Here is a 23,946-nt window from a genome sequence, read left to right as displayed (position 1 = left end):
AACATACACGGTAAGGCTCCTGAATACCATTTTGCCAGATGAGTCAAATTTGCATAATGATGTCGTTGGCATAATCTCTCGATTTGAGAAGAAGGGGATTCATATCCCTTTTGGGACCACTATTTTCCCACTTATTTTACTTTGATCCATCCATCCATATATTCATTCATTTTCTCCCATTTATCAGGGTCTGGGTTGCAGGGGCAGCAGACTAAACAGAGATGCCCAGAGCACCCTCTCGCCAGAAACCTCCTTCGGCTCATACGGGAGGATAATGAAGCCTTCCCAAGTCACCTGAGAGACATAATCTTTCCAGCATGTCCTGGGCCTGCCCCGGGGTCCTCTCCCAATTGGTTATTCTCTAAAACACCTCCCATGGAAAACGTCCAGGAGGCATCCTAGTTAGATGCCACACTACAATGCAGGAAAGCAGTGGTTCATGCAAATCACTGAGGGGAGCCCAGGAAGCTAATTGCCCCACTTGCATCTGCAATCTTATTCCCACCTATGGACACAGTTTGTACTCATAGATGACATGACACTAAGTGGGGACAGAATCATAGATTTGGTTTGGTTGTGTTTAGGCACTTTGTCTACTTGGTTACGTTTAGCGAAAGGGATTTGGATATATATATATATATATATATATATATATATATATATATATATATATATATATATATATATATATATATATATACCTGGATCCCCCGTAGCCGGTTACCAAGATTACGTGAAATACCCTCAGAAGGTCTGCTAGATGATGTTAATGCAGCACTACGGGCAATACCTACAACCACGATTACCGACACTAACAAGCTGATCTACAATACGGCAGCAGTGATCAGTGAGATGCTTGGCCACAAGTTGAACAGCGACAAGGGGCAGTACCCTCCATGGAGAAGGAGGCTAGAGGGCAAGATCAAAGTAGCACGGAGGGAGGTTAGCCAACTAACGGAGTTGCAGAAAGGTGCGACAAATAAGGTGCCTAAGAAATACAGCAAGCTGTCCATACCTGAGGCCTTGGAAACTGCCAAGCAAAGACTCACAGCCTTGGCCAGCCGCTTGAGGAGGTACACCAGAGAGATAGAAGGCAGGAGAATAAACCAGCTGTTCTCCACAGAACCAGCAAAGGTGTACTCTCAGTGGCAAGGGAACAATAAGAGAACAGCACCACCAAGGCTGGAGATGGAGCAATACTGGAAGAGCATATGGGAGAAGGATGCAACCCATAACGGCAATGCTCAGTGGCTAGAGGATCTGAGGGCAGACCACAGCGACCTCCCTGAACAGGGTCCAGTAACCATCACAGTGGCAGATATCCAAGAAAAGGTCTCCAGTATGAAGAGTTGGACAGCACCAGGGCCCGACATGGTTCACGCCTACTGGCTGAAGAAGCTGACTGCACTCCACGAGCGTCTGGCAGCACAAATGAACCAGCTGCTAGTTAACGAGAGACACCCGGAATGGCTAACTGAAGGCCGGACGGTCCTGATCCCCAAGGACCCCAAGAAGGGACCGGTCCCCTCCAACTACCGACCAATAACCTGCCTCAGTACTACATGGAAGCTCCTGTCAGGCATCATATCGGCTAAGATGAACAGGCACATGGGTCAATACATGAGCGGGACACAGAAAGGAATTGGCAAGAATACCAGAGGCGCAAAACACCAGCTACTGGTAGACAGAACAATCAGCCAAGACTGCAAGACCAGACTGACCAACCTGTGCACTGCCTGGATTGATTACAAGAAGGCCTATGACTCAATGCCCCACAGCTGGATACTGGAATGCCTAGAATTGTACAAGATCAATGGGACCCTAAGAGCCTTCATCAGGAACTCAATGGGGATGTGGCGTACAACACTAGAGGCCGACTCCAAGCCCATAGCACAAGTCACCATCAAGTGCGGGATCTACCAAGGAGATGCTCTGTCCCCACTGCTGTTCTGCATAGACCTGAACCCCCTCAGTGAGATCATTAACAAGACTGGCTACGGATACCGACTACGGAACGGAGCAGTTGTCAGCCACCTCCTGTACATGGATGACATCAAGCTGTATGCCAAGAGTGAACGAGACATCGATTCACTGATCCACACTACCAGGCTATACAGCAATGACATTGGAATGTCGTTCGGACTGGAGAAGTGTAGTCGGATGGTATCAAAGAGAGGGAAGGTAGTCAGAACTGAGGGGATTAAACTACCAGAAGGCAACATTGCAGACATAGAGGACAGTTACAAGTACCTGGGGATCCCGCAGGCAAATGGGAACCATGAAGAGGCCGCTAGAAAGGCTGCAACCACCAAGTACCTGCAGAGGGTCAGGCAAGTCCTGAGGAGTCAGCTGAATGGTAAGAACAAGATCCGGGCCATCAACACGTACGCGCTGCCCGTGATCAGGTACCCTGCTGGGGTAATAGGCTGGCCAAAGGAGGAGATAGAAGCCACTGACATAAAGACAAGAAAGCTCCTTACCATGCATGGAGGGTTTCACCCCAAGTCCAGCACCCTGAGGCTGTACGCTAAGCGGAAGGAAGGGGGCCGGGGACTGGTGAGTGTCAGCACCACAGTCCAGGATGAGACAAGGAACATCCAAGAATACATTGGGAAGATGGCCCCAACTGACCGAGTGCTCAGTGAATACCTCAGGCAGCAGAAACCCAAGGAAGAGGAGGGAAACGAGGAACCATCATGGAAGGACAGGCCCCTGCACGGTATGTACCACCGGCAGATAGAGGAGGTGGCTGATATCCAGAAATCCTACCAGTGGCTGGACAAAGCTGGACTGAAAGACAGCACAGAGGCACTAATCATGGCAGCACAAGAACAAGCTCTGAGCACAAGATCCATAGAGGCTGGGGTCTATCACACCAGGCAAGACCCCAGGTGCAGGCTGTGTAAAGATGCCCCAGAGACAATCCAGCACATAACAGCAGGGTGCAAGATGCTAGCAGGCAAGGCATACATGGAACGCCATAACCAAGTGGCCGGCATAGTGTACAGGAACATCTGTGCCGAGTATAACCTGGAAGTCCCGAGGTCAAAATGGGAGATGCCCCCAAGGGTGGTGGAGAATGACCGAGCTAAGATCCTGTGGGACTTCCAGATACAGACGGACAAAATGGTGGTGGCTAACCAACCGGACATAGTGGTGGTAGACAAACAGAAGAAGACGGCCGTAGTGATCGATGTAGCGGTTCCGAATGACAGCAATGTCAGGAAGAAGGAACACGAGAAGCTGGAGAAATACCAAGGGCTCAGAGAAGAGCTCGAGAGGATGTGGAGGGTGAAGGTAACGGTGGTTCCCGTGGTAATCGGAGCACTAGGTGCGGTGACTCCCAAGCTAGGCGAGTGGCTCCAGCAGATCCCGGGAACAACATCGGAGATCTCTGTCCAGAAGAGCGCAGTCCTGGGAACAGCTAAGATACTGCGCAGGACCCTCAAGCTCCCAGGCCTCTGGTAGAGGACCCGAGCTTGAAGGATAAACCGCCCGCAGGGGCGTGCTGGGTGTTTATATATATATATATATATATATATATATATATATATATATATATATATATTAGGGGTGCAACGATATTCGTATCGATATTGAACCGTTCGATACAGTGCTTTCGGTTCGGTACGCATATGTATCGAACAATACAACATTTGTAATTTATTTTATCAACTTTCCTTCCGACGATGCTGTCTGTGTTGAGCGCTCAGTGAATCTTCGTTCGACTACTCCGCCTAGGCTGCACTGTCGAGCGCAGATCCACTGAGCGCTCAACACAGACAGCATAGTCAGAAGGAAGAGCGCAGGGCAAGCTAGCAAGACACATGGACCTCCCCCACCCTCATTCAGATCTGGCGTTTGGAATTATTTTGGTTTTCATGTGACGTATGACCCTGAAGGTAAGCGAGTCATGGACTAAAGTAAAACAGTATGTTGGATGTGCCATGCAATGCTCAATTACATGGGTGGGAGCTAGTGTGTTAGCGCAGTTAGCTCGTTAACGTGTTGGCTGTCTAGCCCCACACACGGGGCGATCGGCGGTAGCTCGTTAACGGAGATTTGCCGTGTTGTGGCGTTAAGGTCATTTCAACGAGATTAACCTGAAAGCACTAGTGGGAACACAACGAATATGACTGCACATTTACACCGACATCATCCTAGTGCAAAGACCAAAACAACAAGCATGCTACTAACTTTAGCCGAGTCATTTAGACAGCTGTTAGCACATGATTCTCCTTATGCTGCTGAGAATATAGCCCAGAAGGAGCGGATAGTATAGCTTTTATTTTGGAAAGAGACATTTCTCTGTAATAAACTCTCTTTTCCAAAGATGAGTGATTCCTCAATCAGATACAGGGCTTGCAATATCGCTAGCCCGACGTCCTGGAGCTAGCGATTTTTTTCAGTCGGGCTACCAAAATCTATCTCTGCCCTGCCCGTCGGGCTATTGTAGGAAGGAAAAATATATGTCAATGCTTTTGCATTCTTTCAGAAATGTAGCTAGGTAATTATGTCATTGGCATCTGTGAGCCACTGTCAATATATGACATATTGAAATCGCGTTTGAATTTGCGCTTGTTTTTTTGCTTTCACTTTGCAATCGTGCGAACTGTGTATAGAGAGCGACAGCACTGATCTGTGAGTGATGATAATTTGCGCACCAATTCCTCTGACATCGTCTTATTAATCGTTAGCTTACTATGCAAACATGACAAGTGAAATCTCCCACAGCAAGCTTAAACATGTGAGAGGTTGATCGCGCAGAGAATCGCTGAGCTTATGTGAGTGCGTGTGTAAAAGCAGCAGGATATATATATTTTAGTTCTGCTGAGCCAAATAAGACAGGTCAGGGTGAAGAAGTGACAGCCAAAGAAAAGCTTACCACAAAACGGAGAAGTTATGACAAATCAGACTATAAGGCAAAAAGAAAGTGCAGCTTTATGGTTTCATGGACAAAATAATTTCTGTGGCTGCAATATGACGAACTATATAACCAGGGCTGCACATAAGTGGTCCGCAGGTGCGCATTCGCTGTCAAAATAAAAAACACGCACAAGGGTTAGGGTTAAATTTAAAAACTGTACTTTTGAGTTAAAATATAAATTTATAATTTTAATAAATGAAAAATTAAAAAGGCATGAACATTTTTTTTGTATCGAAAAAATATCGAACCGTGACACCAAAGTATCGAACCGAACCGTGAATTTTGTGTATCGTTGCACCCCTAATATATATATATATATATATATATATATATATATATATATATATATATATACACATATATATATATATATATATACACACACACACACACACACACACACTCTTCAACAACTTGAACCACATGATAAAGAGCAAATTTCTTCCATTTGCAAAGAGGTTTCTCCTCCTTTGTTAAATGGTTCTGTGAAAACACCAGCAAGCATATTGAAGTCTAGTTTACAACACAAGAAGATGAAAAAAGTTGATGGTAAGTGGCTAACCTCTAAGTGGAAATGAGTTCTGACCAAGGCTACGTCCACACGTACCCGGGTATTTTTGAAAACGCAGATTTTTCTATGGATTTGCACCTTTCGTCCACACGAAAACGGCGTTTTCGGTCACTGAAAACGGAGATTTCTAAAAACGCCGGCCAGGGTGGATATTTTCGTAAACTCCGTTTTTGCATTTGCATGTGGACGAGAAAAAACGGAGAAAACGCAGCGTCAGAGGTGTGCGCCTTTTTTGACGTCACACTGTGCGCCACGTTATTGTTTCGGTGAAATTAATTTCTACAATACTGTTACTGTTAATTTTACTCTCTCTTTCTTACATATACACACACAGTTACTGTCCCTCCACACATACGACTCGGTTCTGCTTCTATGCCCCAGCTTTGTTTACTATTTCCCACCGAGGCTTCTAGACTTCTGATTGGCCAACATTTCTACACGGTTAGGAATATATCGCCACCTGTTGCTTTGGCATGTTCCTAGCAGCGTTTTCCTTCATTTCTGCGTTTACGTGTGGACGGGATTATTTTTTTAAATGAAAACGGAAAATCTCCGTATTCAAAAATACCCGTGTACGTGTGGACGTAGCCCAAATATCAATATGTGATAACTTGGAGGTAAGAACAATTTGTCACTTTTCTGTGAGAGACATTAGGTTGGATCAAAACATTTCAGTATCACTTCGGGCCACCAGGTGTGCATGTTTTACAAAAATACCTTCCAGTGTCACAGTGTCTTTGTTCTAATTAGATGAATGTCAGTCTGTGCTGGTTGCATGAGTCCTTAATTACCACTTCAGCATTCTCTACAAACTGGAACTCTCCACTTCAGAGATCCTGCGTGTACTGTACCATATTTCACAATGTTCACATTATTTTGACACACAATGACAAAAATATACTCAAGGACAAGCATTCACACATTATTCTCATGTGGCTTATACCTATTTCTAGACCCATAATCATTCCAAATATACAGAAGCCTAAAGATAATGGGCTTCTAATTTAAAGCATGTATAAATAAACAGACCAGGTCATACTGTGTATGCCTCTTGTAATTAGTTGTACTCTTGGATTTTACTTCTAGTAAACTCAGTGCGCATGCGCCAACCAGCGTGCAGCCTGTTACAGTCGCTCCTGCTTTTCTCTTAGTTTAGCTCTTTTTTCTTACGTATTCTTTTTTTTTTCTGACTTGTATTTTCCTCCGTTTTCTATCTCTTACTCAATCATGTGGATTGAGAGAGTTTTTGTTCTTCTGGTGGCCGTGGAACTGTTACTTTTATCATGGAACGGGACCGCGGCACATCTCCTACACGCACGGACTGTTTACTCCAGAGATCAGCTGATCGCCCTGATGCCGGCCGGCTCGCTGGCCAGGCCCGCAGAAGTGCCCGCAGAAGTACCAGCTGAAATTTGGAGGAAAACACATCGGGGATGCAGAGGTCAAGGACAGAAGAGAAGAAAAAAGGTGACGGTGAGACAGCGGAGGCTCGAAGCGAGGAGGAGGTTTAAACCGTGTCTGCCGTCTATCGTGATGGGAAATGTGCGATCGTTGGCAAGTAAAATCGACGAGCTCTCAGCACTGGTACGGAGTCAGAGGGAATACCGAGAGTGTAGCCTGATGTGTTTCACCGAATCATGGCTGCACCAGGTCATTCCCGATGAGAATGCTTCCGTGGAAGGCTTCCACACTGTTCGGGCGGACAGGGACAGCATCGCTAGCGGTAAGTGTAAAGGAGGTGGGCTTGCTGTTTTAGTTAACAACCGGTGGTGTAACCCTGCCAACATAACAATCAAAGAAAGGATTTGTTGCCCGGACACTGAACTGTGTGCTGTTGGACTCAGGCCGTATTATTTACCCAGGGAATTCTCTCACGTCATCTTGGTGGCTGTTTATGTTCCCCCCTCTGCTAACCCCACAGCTGCATGTGACACTATCCACTCTGCCATAGCTCGGCTACAGACTCAGCACCCGAGTGCCTTTATTGTGATCTCGGGTGACTTCAACCATGTATCACTGGACAATACACTACCAACATTCAAACAATATGTGGACTGTCCCACCAGGGGAGAGAAAACTTTAGACTTACTGTATGCTAACGTCAAGGATGCATACAGCTCCTCCTCCCTCCCCCCACTTGGTAGGTCAGATCATAACCTGATTCACCTCACCCCCCGCTATGTGCCAATTGTGAGGAGGGAACCTGTGACCACCAGGACTGTTAGGAGGTGGTCAGAGGAGGCAATAGCGGAACTACAGGGCTGTTTCGAGGTGACCGACTGGGAAACACTCTGTGAGCCTCACGCCGAGGACATCAATGGGCTTACTGAGTGTATCACAGACTACATAACTTTCTGCACCGACTCCATTGTTCCAGCTCAGACTGTTCATTGTTACCCAAATAACAAGCCGTGGGTGACTAAGGACATCAAAGCCCTCCTCAACAACAAGAAGAGGGCTTTCAGAGGGGGCAACAAAGAGGAGGTGAGGAAGGTCCAGGTGTTACTAAAGGACAAGATCAGAGAGGCTAAGGACAATTACAGGAGGAAGCTAGAGTGGAAACTCCAGCAGAACAGCATGAGAGAGGTGTGGAGGGGCATGAAGACCATCACTGGATTCAGGCCAACCAACAGCAGGGGAGCTGAGGGAGGTGCGAATAGAGCCGACGAGTTGAATCTGTTTTTCAATAGATTCGACACCACAGTGTCTGCTCCCACCCCCACAACCTCACCTGCAGTCAGCCTGGAATCCAGAGCCACACCACTGTGCCAGCCTCTCTCTTCACATGTTGCCTCCTGTGAGATTCCTGACACCCCTCCCCCACCCATCACCTTCACTCAATACCAGGTTGAGATGCAAATGAGGAGACTTCACTCAGGCAAGTCTGCTGGACCAGACGGAGTGAGTCCCCTTGTCCTCAAGGCCTGTGCCCCCCAGCTGTGTGGAGTCTTTCATAAACTGTTTATGCTGAGTCTGAGTCTGCAGAGGGTCCCGGTGATGTGGAAGACATCATGCCTCGTCCCTGTACCAAAGACGCCTCGTCCCAGTGGCCCCCAGGATTACAGGCCCGTGGCACTGACCTCCCACATCATGAAGACCCTGGAAAGGCTCATCCTGGACCAGCTGCGACCCATAGTAAGACCACATCTGGATCCCCTTCAGTTCGCTTATCAGCCTCGTCTCGGAACAGAGGACGCCATCATCTACCTGCTCAATCGTGTCTACACCCATCTGGACCAGCCGGCGAGCACTGTGAGGGTCATGTTTTTTGACTTTTCCAGTGCTTTCAACACCATCAGGCCGACCCTCCTGGGTGATAAGTTAGCAGCGATGCAGGTGGATGCTTCTCTGGTGTCCTGGATTGTTGATTACCTGACAGGAAGACCACAATATGTACGTCTCCCACAGTGTGTGTCTGACAAGGTGATTAGCAACACAGGGGCACCACAGGGGACTGTCCTCTCCCCCTTCCTCTTCACCCTCTACACCACAGACTTCAGCCACTGCACAGAGACCTGCCATCTTCAGAAGTTTTCTGATGACTCTGCGGTGGTTGGATGCATCAGCAGGGATGATGAGACAGAGTACCGGGCTGTGGTCGACTCCTTTGTCACGTGGTGTGAGCAGAATCATCTGCAGCTCAACGTGGCAAAGACCAAGGAACTGATCGTGGACTTCAGGAAGACCAGGAAACACTTGACCCCTGTTTCAATCCAGGGGGTCAGTGTTGACATTGTGGAGGACTATAAATACCTTGGAGTACACATTGACAATAAACTGGACTGGGCTAAAAACACCACAGCACTTTACAGGAAGGGCCAGAGTCGTCTCTATTTTTTGAGGCGACTGAGGTCCTTCAACATCTGCCAGAAAATGCTGAGGATTTTCTATGAGTCTGTTGTGGCCAGTGCGATCCTCTATGCTGTTGCATGCTGGGGGAGCAGGCTGAGGGTCGCAGATGCCAACAGACTTAATAAACTGATCCGTAAGGCCAGCAATGTTGTGGGGATGGAGCTGGACTCCCTCAAGGTGGTGTCGGAGAGGCGGATGCTGTCCAAGATAAAGACAATGTTGGATAACACCTCCCACCCACTCCATGACATGTTGGTCAGTCACAGGAGCTCGTTCAGTGAGAGACTGAGATTACCGAAAAGCACCACTGAACGACACAGGAAATCATTCCTGCCTGTGGCCATCTCCCTGTACAACGCATCCACTTAACACACTGTTTGCTGCTACAACTACACATGTTTCTTTTCCAAATATTTATTTATAAGTGACTTATGTATGTATGTATGTATATATATGTATATATTGTACTATTCTTAGTTAGCGTATTGTCTGTCTTGTCTTAATGTTGGTTTAAAATGGAGCACTGTAACAAAAAATAATTTCCCCCAGGGATCAATAAAGTATTCTGATTCTGATTCTGAAACTGCCAGCAATGGTGGCTTTGGAGCCATTTTGGCACTTATTTTTTGGCACATCTTCACGCAGGAGAACTTGTAGCCATCTGATATTCTCTAAATCTACTAGTTGTTATTTCAACCACGAAGCTGACAAATGTTTTTCTACTTGGCTGCCAGTATGAATGAAGCAAACACTCAAACCAAAGTACATTTACTTGGCTGCAACCTTTAATGTCTAACTGCAGAAAGCGTCCTGTCCCACCAACACAATAATAACCACATTTGTAATAACCAAGTAAACCGAGTAAGATATCCTTATACTAGCCTGTCTTAGCCATAAACACCAAATAATATAATGCATTTCTGATAATGCAACAAACAAACATAATAATAATAATACTAATAATAATAATTTATAATAATTTATTCATGCAACCTATAGAATAACTTGGATCCAGTTTCACTGCTTCTAAAAGTTTGCAATCGTAAAAAATAGACATCAAGTTGTGGGTGTTGCAATGATCAGGTGGTTACTTTATTATTTTATCTCAGTGTATCAGTGTCTTCTTTGACTGACTGTAGTTGAACTTACTGTGTGATGTAATGACACCAAAGATGATGATGACCATCTGATGATGTATCAATTCAATGAGGGAAGCAAACAAACAAACCAAAAACACGAAACAATGCAAAATATCAAATCAAAAGCTTATTTTCAAAGTTACCAATGGTCATACATGGGTTCCCAGTCAGTAAGGCAGATGATTCTGGTGAAAGGTCACACGTGAGCAGAGTCACACTATGAAAAACATGCAAGAAAAATTTAAAATAGGGGAAAAAACCCCACATGGGATAAATACTGGGAAAGAAAAACACAAGGAGTCAAATCTAGCTCAAGGAATATCCACTTGGAAGCTTGACTGGACAGTGACAAGACAATCTGGCGAGGGAAACAGGGGAGTGTGTACGCTGGGGAGAGCGATTAACTGATCAAGAACAGGTGGTGGAGGAAATTGGGGAGAAAACCAACAAAGGGAGGAAGTTAAACTGACAGCAATGAAAAGGGATCACAGAGAATCGCCCGAGGCTAAGCATGATCAAAACTGAAAAACCATGACTGATGCACACCTTGTTTAAATCACTGCAGAAATACTCAAGAAGTCATTTTTTAAATCCAAGTAATAGTTCTTGCTGTCCAGCAGTGATAGTTTCCTTCAGTTTGGCACCCAGGAAAATTTTGAGCCTCTTTATACTCCACACACATTCTTTCAGTGCTGTTGTCAGCAATGGCATAAAAAGACAGAGTCCAGAGAAGACCTTACTGCAGCGCGATGAGGTTAAGCACAGACGCATCCAGTCGGCTGGGGACAGCTCGGCCTTTATAGTCCCAGCTACTGGTGGTGCTTTTAGGCAGCAGCCTCTCTTTGTTGCAGTCCCTCAGTGCAGAAACTCTGACTCTACCAGCATACTTTGACTCTGACAACATGTTATAAAATGTGTAGTAATCCCGCAGGTCCCCTGCATGTACAAAACAAGAAGTTGTTTTGGCTAACTGAAATGCAGCAGCTCCAACAGCTGAGTGAGCAGGAGTGTGCTCCCCAGAGCAAAGCTTGAAATACAGCCAAACATTTCTGTGCAGCTCTTCTGACATAAATTCACATCAGTGGATACTGAAAGTAAAACAAGTTACCTATAGTAATATAAAATTATTACCATGATTAATAATAATAATAGTCATGATAATAATAGTGCAAAAGTCTTGAGCTACATCCCTCATTTCATTGTATTTTGCCTCTTAAGATGCAGACTTTTTAAAGATTTCTTGAGACTTATGAATAGTTCTCTGGACTTTCTGAAGGTTTTTCAATGTTTTACTTTCAGTCCAGTCCTTCTACATCCAAAGAAGAATGTCCTTCAAGAAGCCTGGAGAAGTATTCCCGAGGTCTGCTTAAAAAATTACAATGAAGTTGCCTAAAAGGGTTCAGGCTGTGGTGATAGTATATGCTGTATTCCTATGTTTCAGTATAATGCTGCAGCATTTTCCCATTTTCCTAGTAAACCATAAAGAAGACTCAAGACTCTTGCAAAGTGCTATATGCAGACAAGTGTTCTTTGCATTGCCTCCTTTCCTTGAATGTCTTTTTCCATGCTTGCAAATCTAAGTTTGATTTTTAATATTCATTTTTTTTCAAAGGCATTACTGACATCTGCGATTAAAACTATGTATGACAAGAATCTGTACACATTTCTGTTATTAGTAGAGAAATAACTGTTGAATCTCTAATGAATCACATACTCGAAAGAATGAATCTGAAAGTCGTTTTGCTGGTTTGATTATTGGGGTAAACAAAGATTCAAACACAACACTGGCATTTTTATCAGTCCCAATATCAGGAGAGCTTTCTTTTAAACAACTGTTTGTTTGGTTTTTTTTTTTACTTTTCTTATATATTACATACTTATAATGGTGGACGTTTATGTTAAAGGTGGCCATAGTTTCAAATAATGAGATGAGCATATGCATTTTATTTATATATAGAATTTTATTCTTGGTTTTGCATGATATCATACAGAGCAGAGCTGTTTGGAAGGAAGTTGGCTTTGAGGGAGGGTGGAGCTAAAAAGACTTGGATGACTTGGAAGGCATGCAAAGCTGCTCTGTCCAACAAAAGAAATACATACCTGGACCTGATCCAAATAGGTTGCCTTTAATTCATATAGAATAGCATCAAGGCTATAAAAAGACCTTTACTGCAAATACTATGTTTACTTTCTTTCTTTCTAAATCAGCTTACCTCCCTTAAACAAACACTGTTATTTTCAAAGAGCAACCAATTCAGTTTTCAGTTATATGTACATGAGCTTGTCTGTACATCTTCTGGCAGGACGGGTCATTCTGTTCTTGAACCATTTCCAATCTCCAGTAAATGAACAAGGGACAATATTCGCTGGACTACCAGACCTTACAAAGCACTCATCAATTGAAGACTCATGGAGGAAATAAAGGGACTGAAACTCTCATATTTAGCCTTAAATTGGAAGGGTTTTTATATTTATCCACTGAAGGCAAAATACATTTCTGTAGCTCTAAAACTGAGTCTGTTAGTTTCTAAAATGTAATAGAGCTGGTCTGCCATAATGTGAAGGCCTGGATGTTCTCACAACAAATTAATAAATGCTTATTTCCCCTCTAGAAGACCAGAACCTACAGATAATATAATACAATATAATATAATATAATATAATATAATATAATATAATATAATATAATATAATATAATATAATAGGTCCTTCTTGGAGACTGGTACATTTGATAAAATGGTGAACCATGTTTCCTTCTTCTTGCAATTAGAACATACTTATTCCGACTACACACACTTGACACACACACGAGAACAGTACCATTTAACTGAATTTGATTTTCCTTTTTTATTGCAAGCCTTTATTTTTCCAGAAGGGATGTAATGATGAAAAAAACCTGCCAAAACCACACATGAATAAAACGGATCAAATGCAAAGAAAATTATAACTGCGTTTAATATAAAGACACAAAATAACAGCGCACGAGTCAATAGCTCCATGTGGCCCTTTGAAAAGATGATCAATAAAAAATGTGGCATTCTTTGGTCGGTGGTAATAAAGTAACCTCATATTTACTTATATTACATATTTTATTGACTTTTGGCACTCTGAGATATTACACAGAGGCCTTACTAGTAGTGAGCAGTGACTTCATCTTTCCTTGCTGCATGCTCTTTAAAAGGTTGACTCAGTTTTTCTTATTGAATGCTGCTAACCTTCCAGGCTACTTATCACCTAGTTGTCACATCAGCCGGTATTCATTATAAGCAGTGAAAGAACATTTAAAGAGCTCAGTCAGTATAAAGGTGAACAAATGCCGCAGCATTTCCTACAGATCTCGTCTTTTTCTTCATACACTGACAGAAAATATTCAATAATTCATCTTTCTTTCATTTCTTTCTCCTTTTTTTTTTTTTTTTGAAAAATGTTTTGACCTTGTCCCTAATTTTTAGTGCATTAAAGTGATGATTAAGCCACACCATGGGCAGCATAAAATGATCAATATTCTCCTTTTTATTCCCTTAAACCTGATAAAAGAGTCTATCTACATCCTGACTGTGGTTTGTCATTAGTGTTAAGAAAGTACAAGCTTGGAGAAAGAACATAACCCTGAGGGAGACAGAGGAAGAGAAATCTGTCAGTAAGAAAGTCATTTACAGGAGCAGCTCAGTGAGCATGCGAGGCAGGAAAAAAGCTGCAGAGGGGCTTCACTTCACACATCAGACTTATCAAGCCAGTTACAAGACATCGAAAATCAAATTAGTTACAGCCGACAGCTTTGTTTCACCAAAAGTAAAACATTTCAAGATATTGAGTTGAGCGGGGCAAAATGTGGACTATTTGATGCTTTATATTCTATTTCTTTCATATATTTTCTTCAACTTGAAATGTAAAAAAAAGCAGAGGAGTCAAGATGAAACACTCAGGTCTAATCAGATGTTGACAATTACAGTAACAAGACATAACAGACAATTCTGCATCTGCAAGCAGATATGAGCCCTGTTTTGGTTTCATAATATGAAAAAGGAAACTCAAATTCAGACAAATGTATACCAGCTGTCTGTAGGTCTATGGAGAAAGTTATCTTTTCTTCTAATAGCTTCATTCCAACCTTTCAACATTAGTCAAGTGTCCAGAATCATGAAATCAAGAGGATGCTCATGTTGCTCTGTATCTAACGGTTGTATCTTATTTATAATTTACCTATTGACTTCTTGTTAATGTCTATATAATCAGATATCATCATATAAATATGTAGAATTTGTAACCAAGGGACAAGATCTTCAGTACCAGAAGTCTTCTAGTTTTTTTTGTTATTTCTCGTGAGCAATCATGTTTGAACATGCTTTGGCTGCACGCAAGTACCAAAATACAATCTTGAAAGCATCAATTTCCATTTTAAAGAATTAGAAATGAAAGAATTGGACATTCATCATTGGGTATAGATATAATGCATGTTCTGTATTATTGTGGCTAGACCAGAATCCATAAAAACTGGGAGTTGTACCCAGAAAATCAAGTCAACAGACTAGCCAATAGGTTCATATTGGCATGTTGATAAGATGAAGGTCCATCAGAGTTGCTTTTGCGTTTCCATCCATCTTTTTAACTGCATATCCAATTCAGGCTTCTACACTAGGATAGGGTCCAGTACACAAGACAGGTTGCCAGTCTATCGTAGAGCCAGCACGGGAGACAGACAACCATTCATGCTCACATTCACACCTGTGACCAATTCCGAGTGAACTAATCACCAATTAACCAAATATGCATGTATTAAAATGTGAGAGCAACTAGAGAGAACCCCTGCAAGCACAGGGAGAGCATGTAAGCTCCACACAGAAGTATGGAAATATGCTATTTAGTTATATGATTTAGTAAATTTGGTGAAAGTGATTGAAAGTGAATTCCCTGTTTTTTCTTTTCTTTTTTTCCTGGTGTCTCATGAAGGGAAAACAGATTTATTCAATTCAGTTTCAGCTCAGTTGTATTCATATGGCATCAAATCACAACAACAGTTGACTCAAGGCGCTTTATTTTGTAAGGTAAAGACCCTACAATAATGCAGTCAACCCCAACAATCAGATGACCCTTTATGAGCAAGCACTTGGTGACAGTCGGAAAGAAAAACTCCCTTTTAACAGCAAGGCACTAGCCTCATGGAGGGACATCATCGTTCGCCACGGTTTGGGGATAATGGGAGAAAGACAGGACAAAAAACATGTTATGGAAGAGAGCCAGAGATTAATAATAAGTAATATTTAAATGCACAGTGGTGTGTAAAGACATAGAAAGTCAAACAGCCAAGACAATGTTACTGCAGCTACTTTTACTTAAGTCTCTTCAAACTCATCTGCAACTGAATAATGTTTGAGTAATGCTTGAACAGACACAGTTGGATGAATTACCAATCACCCACTTAGGTCACAAAGCAGAACAGTGAGATGTTATGCTCATTCTCTCATGAACCAAACACCTGAGCACTGAAATAAACTGGAAATTAAAGCAGGGAATGCAGCAGCCAGCATCACATCTGTATTTTTAAATGCAGTTGTTTACCAGCTTTTGGAGATTGACTGATATGTCGTGACTCACCTCTACTTCAGTTAGCTGAGTTTTTTTTTTTTTTTTAAATACATGTGGTCTGACTAAGCAGCTATTCAGAAATTGTTTTTCACACTGAAAACTGTGCTTGTAAGATGTAGTGTGGATTTGGGAGGTTACTTTTTCTCCTCACAACTGTGCATCTGAGTTTGTCCAAAGGGTTTTAAAAAATTCATTCACTCTACAGGTCAGACAATTTCCCAAACTCTTCCACAAAGCTCTCCCACAACTGAAGTAAAAAAACAAAATTAAATTAAATTTTAAAAAAGGAATGCGATTTTCAAAGAACAGCAAGAAAACATCTTTATTTTGTTGCACAGCAGTGCACCAAAAGCTTCTAAACTGTAATGTGTTTTAATTTGAGTTTACTGAGCAGCAATTTCCAAACTATCCAGCAAGTCATGTGTAATGGACATGGAAACCCATCCTCAGCGGGCTTAATGCAACCCAACGACATCTTTAATGACATAATGCAAACCTATGCCGTCTTTGATTAAATAATGCAAATGTAATGTTTCGTTGTGTAATAGAATAATGCAACATAAATTCGTTAGTTAATGGAATTATGGTAGCTACGGTAATCACTTCTCTGATGAGCTAATGCTGAGTAAAGGAGGAGATCCCTGCGGTAATGGCAGAGGATGGCAGCCGTTCTGGGACGTTGAGGGATTAAGGGAGGTTGTCTGCGTTTCCCCTCTGCTTTTGTCACAGGCTTTCTGTTTGTCTCTGTCTGTCCTCTATCACATTTAATGTCTTTGTCTTTCTGTCTCTGGCCCCTCCTCTCCCACAGACCTCTTCACAATGCTCACAGTGCTCAGGAAGCTTCTCGATTTTTAGAGACAAAAAGTTGGAATTTTCCAACTTATGCAATCTGTGACGCACACACACACAGCCGAGTACCCAGACCTCCACTGAAGGTCGTGTCACAGATTGAGTTTTCCCTGCTTTAAAAGATAAATCAATCTTCCATTAATGGAGAATGTGTGTGTCTGCGTGTGTGCGTGCGTGTTAAAATCTTGCATTGCATTTGTGAAAGCACGTGGGCTTTAGACACACTTCTGTATGTTCTGTATAAAGAGAAATTATCACATATGGGTTTGCAAAACTGTGTGTGTTTTTTTTGTGCGTGTATATTTGGGTGTGTATCAGCTCGTGTGTGTGTGTGTTCACTCAGACACTCAGATTGCTGATCAATAATTGTGATTGAAGGGCCCATTAGCCATCGGAAGCAATAGAGACAGCATCACTCCAAATGACAAACTCAACAATGAACACACACAGACACACACACACAAACACTCACGCACACACAATATGACAGGTAACAAATTAAAAGCTTGAGTATGATGAATACACATCCCCATAAACGCATTTTACAACCGATACTGGTTATGACTGTAATTTACCACTCCAGCCAACACAGAGGGATTTTCCACAAACACATTTTGTTTTCATCTTGCTTCCTATGGCCAACTTTCAAAATCATGATTTATAAATATGCAAACACACTTTGAAATGTACTTTTCCATCTTTATCTGATAAGTCAGATTTTATTTTTCTTTACATAATCTAAATGGCTGTGAACTGATTTTTCGAGTCTATGACTAATAATTTAATCAGCAGGCGGCTTAATGCAGTTTTGTTTCTGTCTTCTCTTCTTTTTTCTTCGATAAGGAAAGAGTATATGAGGTAAATCTGCTTTAGACATGGTCATAAGAGACATTTACACTTTACAAAATGCACAGCTAAAGTGCTTTTATTATTATTTTATTATTTTCTGTTAACTATTTACTGTTAGAATTGGGAATGCTCATATTAAACATTGCCACATTTTGAAGTCACTGTATGTGCATTTGATCCCTGTGAGCGAAAAGGTTTCAGACTGCGCTAAATGCTCATTTTTTGTAAGCTTGGACCTGTAAGACATCAGACAGATGGGATATCCCTTATATGCTCCTCTGAAGCACACAGCCCTGGCTGTAGGCACATTCAATCCTTGTGCTAATAAGGGGCAAGGCTGGCTTAAAGGAAGAGGAAAGGATGCTAAAATACCTTGCTACAGACAGGGCATAAACTAAAAGTGGCTGCATCAGTGCAGATAATAACATCAAAATACTCCTTGATTTTGAACAATGAGAATCAAAGCTACTGTAGCAGACCTGAAGATTACATAAAGGATATGAAAATGAGCATCACTGGTCCTCTTTATGTGAAAATGGCAATATGAAAAACATCTGTATTTTAAATTCCACTTGGCAGAAGTCAAATTCCTTAAGGGTATCAACACTAAAAGTGTTCATCATGCAAACTGGGCTTTTCCACAGTTAAATCATGTAGCCCGAAGGTCCTTAAAGTTTATATATTTATTTTTTATCCTGTGCAATAAGATGAAAATAAAAACATTCTGTGTAACTCTGAGGCTTTGTTAGTTTGTTTGGTTTTGCATAACAATCTACGTCTTTGTAATCAGCTATTTCTCTCAAAACACCTTCAGGGCCTTCACATACATTTATGCATTGTATTTAACATCTTGATCAGATGATTTGAATACAAAAAACATATTAGCTAGTTAATACTTTACAGTGCTTTAGTATAAGTATTGTTTGTAATTTCTGTTGGGATATTGTGAGAATGACTATTTTCAATCTAATTTAACAAACTCTACATTTTTTAAAAGCTGCATGCCTTGTGATCCGAATAGTGTTACGTATTTTAAAATGTCATCTAGCCCAGAAAAATACAATCACCAGTAATGATATTTTCATTTCATTTGTTTAATTGGGTTCTCTTTATCGCCTTTGAGGACTTGTGTGCAGATCTGGTGAAGTTTAGTTCATGTTTGTTGGAGATATGTAGAAAATATATATTAGAGGGTTTACAAATCTTTTTTCTTATTCTGTAATAAGCAGAGTGTTTACACAGAAAAACCATTACCTAAAATTCATTACGGTCAGCACACATAGACAAATCGAAAAGATCTCTGATCTGCATTATCTCTAATGACCAGCACTCGGGTGACTTCTCTTGTTGCACAAAAGAAGTCCAATTGTAAAGAAGACCTTGAGAATATGACTTCACTTTTCACTCAGACTATGACTTGAGTAACAGTTTAAGAAGAGTTTACAGTCTCAGTCACTGGTTGCAAGTCTTGTGCATTATACCATGATATTCATTTAGAAACGTATGGTCCCGTCTAAAATAGATGATAAAGCAAGGTATGATAGGGTAGGTAGGGTTTCTACTCTTGTCAGTGACAGGCTGCTACTGTATAAACCTGGGGGGTCCTTCGTCTTTCACCCTCACCTTCCTGCCAGGGTTCAAGATACCATGATGTCAAAGGACATACTGAAGAGTCAAGGTTTCAATATCCAGTCAATGCATTCAGTTAGTTCATTTCACTTCATCCATCCATTCTATTCTGATTATCCAATTCAGGGTCATGGGCTGCTGGAGTGTATCCCAGCTATGATAGGGCGAGAGACAGGGTACACCCTGCACAGGTCACCAGCCTGTTACAGGGCCAGCACAGAAAAACAGACAACCAGTATGGAAACCCAGTAGGTTTTCAATTAGATGGCTCCCAGTGACCAAGTACTACACAGAGGGAGAGGAAAACTCCCTTTTAACAGAACAAAACCTCTGCAGAACAAGCAGGGCAAACATCTGTCCTGACCAGCTCGGGGGTGAGAAGAAAAAAAAAAGGCACAGGGAAACAGAACACACACTGGCCTGGGACAGAGAAGACACAGTTTTATGACATGCAGAGATGGTGTACAAACGCCTATAATAGAGGAGGGTGGGAAAGAAATGGTCTGTGTATCACAGAAAGTCTGAGTTTGATTTGGCCCTAATTACAAGCTTTATTAAAAAGAATGATTTAAGTCTGTTCTTAATTTTCAAAAGTCCAAAGGGAAAAGTGTGTATAGGAGGAAGCTATAGCCAAACTTTTAAAGAGATAAAACTGTGATAGTTTGCTGAAAATTAATTTGGAAAGAAACTTTGTGTGATACAGCTTCATCTTTGTTTTTCCTCCTTTTTTTCACACTGTACTCCCTTTGCACTAACCAGAATCCTTTTGCACATGAAATAAAGAAAATAATATGCTTCATGCTTCAAAAAGTACCATTTAAAAAATGAATATTTTTCTAATAAAAAAATCATCATAAACTGAGAATAAAGAGCCATATGTCTTGTTAATGGAGCAATAACTCCCAAGGTCACCACACAGACACAATATAAGAAATGATATTTTCATATTAAGACTTCACTCCTTTCTCCTTGTCTGATTTCCTTCTCACCTTTGTCTCTCGGTAGGAGGAGGGGGACTCGAGGTTTTACTGTGAGCTCTGCGATAAGCAGTATCTGAGACACCAACAGTTTGACAACCACATCAACTCCTACGACCATCACCACAGGCAGGTGAGTCATGCCACCTTAACAAGGCACCAAGAGGTCTGGTTTATCCTGCCACAGAACACCTTAAACCTTCCAGACCAAGGTCATGGATTTATTACATCGCAGTGCCACAACAAGCACTCGAGTCTGATTTCAGACACACGGCACACTCGCTGTGGTCTACAAAATCCCACTAACACAGAACCGTATCCATCCTCATGACCACTATGACTAAAAATTGCAGCACTTCTGATTCATTTCATGGAAGAATTGACAGTTACATTATGACAGGATTAGCTTCTTTTTTTTTTTTTTACTCGGAGTGGACATGGTGACAGAGTAGCACTAGGCAAAGCCCGTTGTTTGGTAACCCACTATTATAATGTGATTAATATGGATAATAATGTTCTTAATATATGCAAATTGCCAAGACCTCAGCTCAGAAGCCATGACAAGAGACAGAGACACAGGGTGAAGGCCAGTAAATACTAATTTATTTTAACAAAAAACATGAAATTAACATAAAAATACCAACACAAAGACGACCGTGAGCTCTGGAAGTCAGTTTCATCAGTACCGAGAATGTGTGAGTGGATTAGTGAACTGGTGGGAATGTTGAGTGGCACGAAGCAAAGATGCATATGGAACAAGGGCCCCCAAAGGTTTAGTTTTATGGGTGAAACACTGGGCCAAAGCGTCTGCAGCTGACCTGATGGTCTGGCCCACACACCGCACAGCAGTAGAACATATAGGCAAACAAGACAAGCAAGCAGAACATCAAACCATAAAGCCCGGGTTTTTCTTTCCTCTGTGATGAGCAGAGAAAATGTATCAAAGCATCTTTTGACCAAGTGGTGCTAAAAAAAAAAAGCAAAAACAAAAATAAAAAAGCTGAGTTTACAGTAATTAGCTCTCTGTGGTAGAGAGCGAGAGGGAAAGCACACACTCAAGAGAAGAAACCAGAAGTTTGAACAACTTTATGTGTGTTGAAATATACGTTTTGATCTACTTTTTAAATATATTCGTATTCAACAACATTACACACAACAGACACTTTATTAGGCACACACTTCTAGCTTTCAGAACTACTTTAAAGTTTAATGACATAGATTCACAAAGGTGCTGGAAACATCGCTGAGATATTTTAGTCCACGTTTTCATTATTGCATAATACAGTTGCTGCAGATTTGTGACTGTATGATAATAATGAGAATCTCCCGTTCCACCACATCCCAAAGGTGCACTATTGGACTGAGGTCCCATTACTCTGGAGGCCACTGAAATACAGTGAACTCATTGTGCTGTTCAAGAAACCAGTGTGAGATTACTTAAGCTTTGTGACATGGTGCATTACATCTTGTTGGAAAAGATGGGCACACTATGATCTTGAAGGAACGGACAGTGTCAGCAACAACATTCAGGCAGGCTGTAGAGTTCAAACGATGCTCAGTTGGTGCTAAGAGGCTCAAAGGGAGGTACGTGCAGCAAGTATCCCACAAACCATTACACCATCACCAGCATGGACTACTGATAAAAGGCAGGATGGCTTTAGGTTTTCATGCTGGTTATGCCAAGTTTTTACCCTACCATCCAGATGTTGCAACATAAATCCAGACTCCTCCTATGAAGCAGCATTTCCCAGTCTTCTACTGACCAATTTTGGTGAGCCTGTGTGAACTGTAGCCTCAGTTACCTTTGTTTAGCCCACATCAGTGGCACCTGTTGTGGTCTTCTCTTGCTGAAAGCCATCAGTATCAAGGTTGTCGTGTATTCAGAGATGCTCTTCTGCATATCTTGCTTGTAACTGGTTATTCGAGTTGCTGTTGCCTCTCTCAGGTAAATGCTGTCTGGCTATTTTCCTCTGACTTCTGACATCAGCAAGGTGTTTCCACCGAGACAACTGCCGCTCACTGTAGAGTTTCTCTATCTGGTCTGTTTTCTGTAATCCCTAAAGCTGGTTGTGTGTGAAAATCCAGTGGATCAGCCATTGTTGAAATACTCCGACCGCCTACACTTAATGTCACTTAAATCACATTTCATCCCCTGTCCTGAATTGCTCAGTTGCTGCCATGTGATTGGCTCATTAGATATTTTCATTATCAAGAAGTTGAACAGGTGTACCTAATAAAGTTTAAAATGAGTTTATATTAGGTCCTTGTTACAGTTCTTGAATTTATATACTTTATATATATATACCAAGAGATCTGAAGCAGAAATTTAGATAGTTTGTTTAAAACTGTTGCCCCTTTAACAGTTACACAGCTCGTGTGTGTTAGACTATTGTGGCTGATGTTACAAATCAATAAGTACAACTGTTTTATGGCAGCATTAGATTTTTTAAAAATGATTTTCGTATCAATGTGATTAAGTATCACAACCAGTCAGATATTCAACTTACAAGATTCGCCAAAAACAAATATTCTTCTCCTCTTTTTTTAAAATCCATTAACGATTGATTTTTTTCACATAATGCATGGCGGTTTTATCTGATGACACAGCCCACTGTATATCAGTATTATGCCCCTCCAAAATTGTATAATGTTATATTGGATTTTATACATATCATCCACGGGCCATTTGCACTTGAGAAAGAGAGAAAGAAAATAATATAAAAAAGTAAGAGTAAACACTGAAATAATCAATGTTTAATATATACAAGTTATTTTATTGGGCAAAAGCAGTCATCAGTTTTACTTTATATGTACAGATAGTTGATGGTGGGGCGATATGGTTTGGGTCTTCTTAGAGGAAAAGGTCAACACAAATCAATACAAAGATGTTCTGAGTGATCACGTTCATCATATGATGATACATTTCTTCTAGTGTCTTCTAGGATGACAGTAATCATATCGATAGGGTACGAGGTCACATATTTGATAAGTTTGAAAATGATGTGAATCGTATCCTAGAAACAGTCACTAGAATTGCATTGAAGACTTAAGGAAGACATTAGACTAATGTGTTTTCCATCATCAACAAAACACCAAATGAGGAAATTTCATTTGGAAAAATGGTGTTCGTTACTGTAGCAGAGTTCAAAGGCTTGGAGAATCAATGCCAAAGAGCTCCACGTGTGTTGGTTACTCATAAATCTACACATTGAAGTGTCAGGTTTCAAGTTAGTAAATTGTGATAAGAAGCAAAGTCCAGAGGAGGAAGGTGCAATGGCGTAAGTCAGATGCTGGACTTTCACCCAAGAGAATATAGCTTTCAGTCCTATTATTTCCCAAGATTTCCCAGCAGGACATTGCATTGTAATGAGGTGATCGATGTTATTATCCTCTAGTCAGTGGTTTTAATCTTGTGGTTGACTAACCAGCATGCATAGACATTCCTCATGAAGATATTCCGAAGTCTATACCTCTATAGAGTAAGACATAAAGATTAAATGAAATCTATAAAGCCAATAATAGGCAAACAGGGTCATTTTAGGTTAAAAATCAACAGTACAAATTCT

The 23,946-nt window shown here is 41.5% G+C and overlaps 1 protein-coding gene across 1 annotated transcript in view; it reads left to right on the top strand.

Moving 5' to 3' along the window:
• LOC308388424 (uncharacterized protein) overlaps positions 1-23,946 on the top strand; it is a 93,134-nt gene that overhangs the window by 43,053 nt on the left and 26,135 nt on the right. Inside the window, exon 2 of the mRNA XM_080869173.1 lies at positions 20,409-20,513. Coding sequence (XP_080725299.1) covers positions 20,409-20,513 — 105 coding nt within the window. The remainder of the gene's footprint in view (positions 1-20,408; positions 20,514-23,946) is intronic.

Source organism: Rhamphochromis sp. 'chilingali', assembly GCF_963969265.1.
Source record: "Rhamphochromis sp. 'chilingali' genome assembly, chromosome: 20".
NCBI lineage: Eukaryota > Metazoa > Chordata > Actinopteri > Cichliformes > Cichlidae > Rhamphochromis > Rhamphochromis sp. 'chilingali'.
The sequence above is the reverse complement of the archived record's forward strand: the minus strand, read 5'-3'. Positions and strand labels throughout refer to the sequence as shown.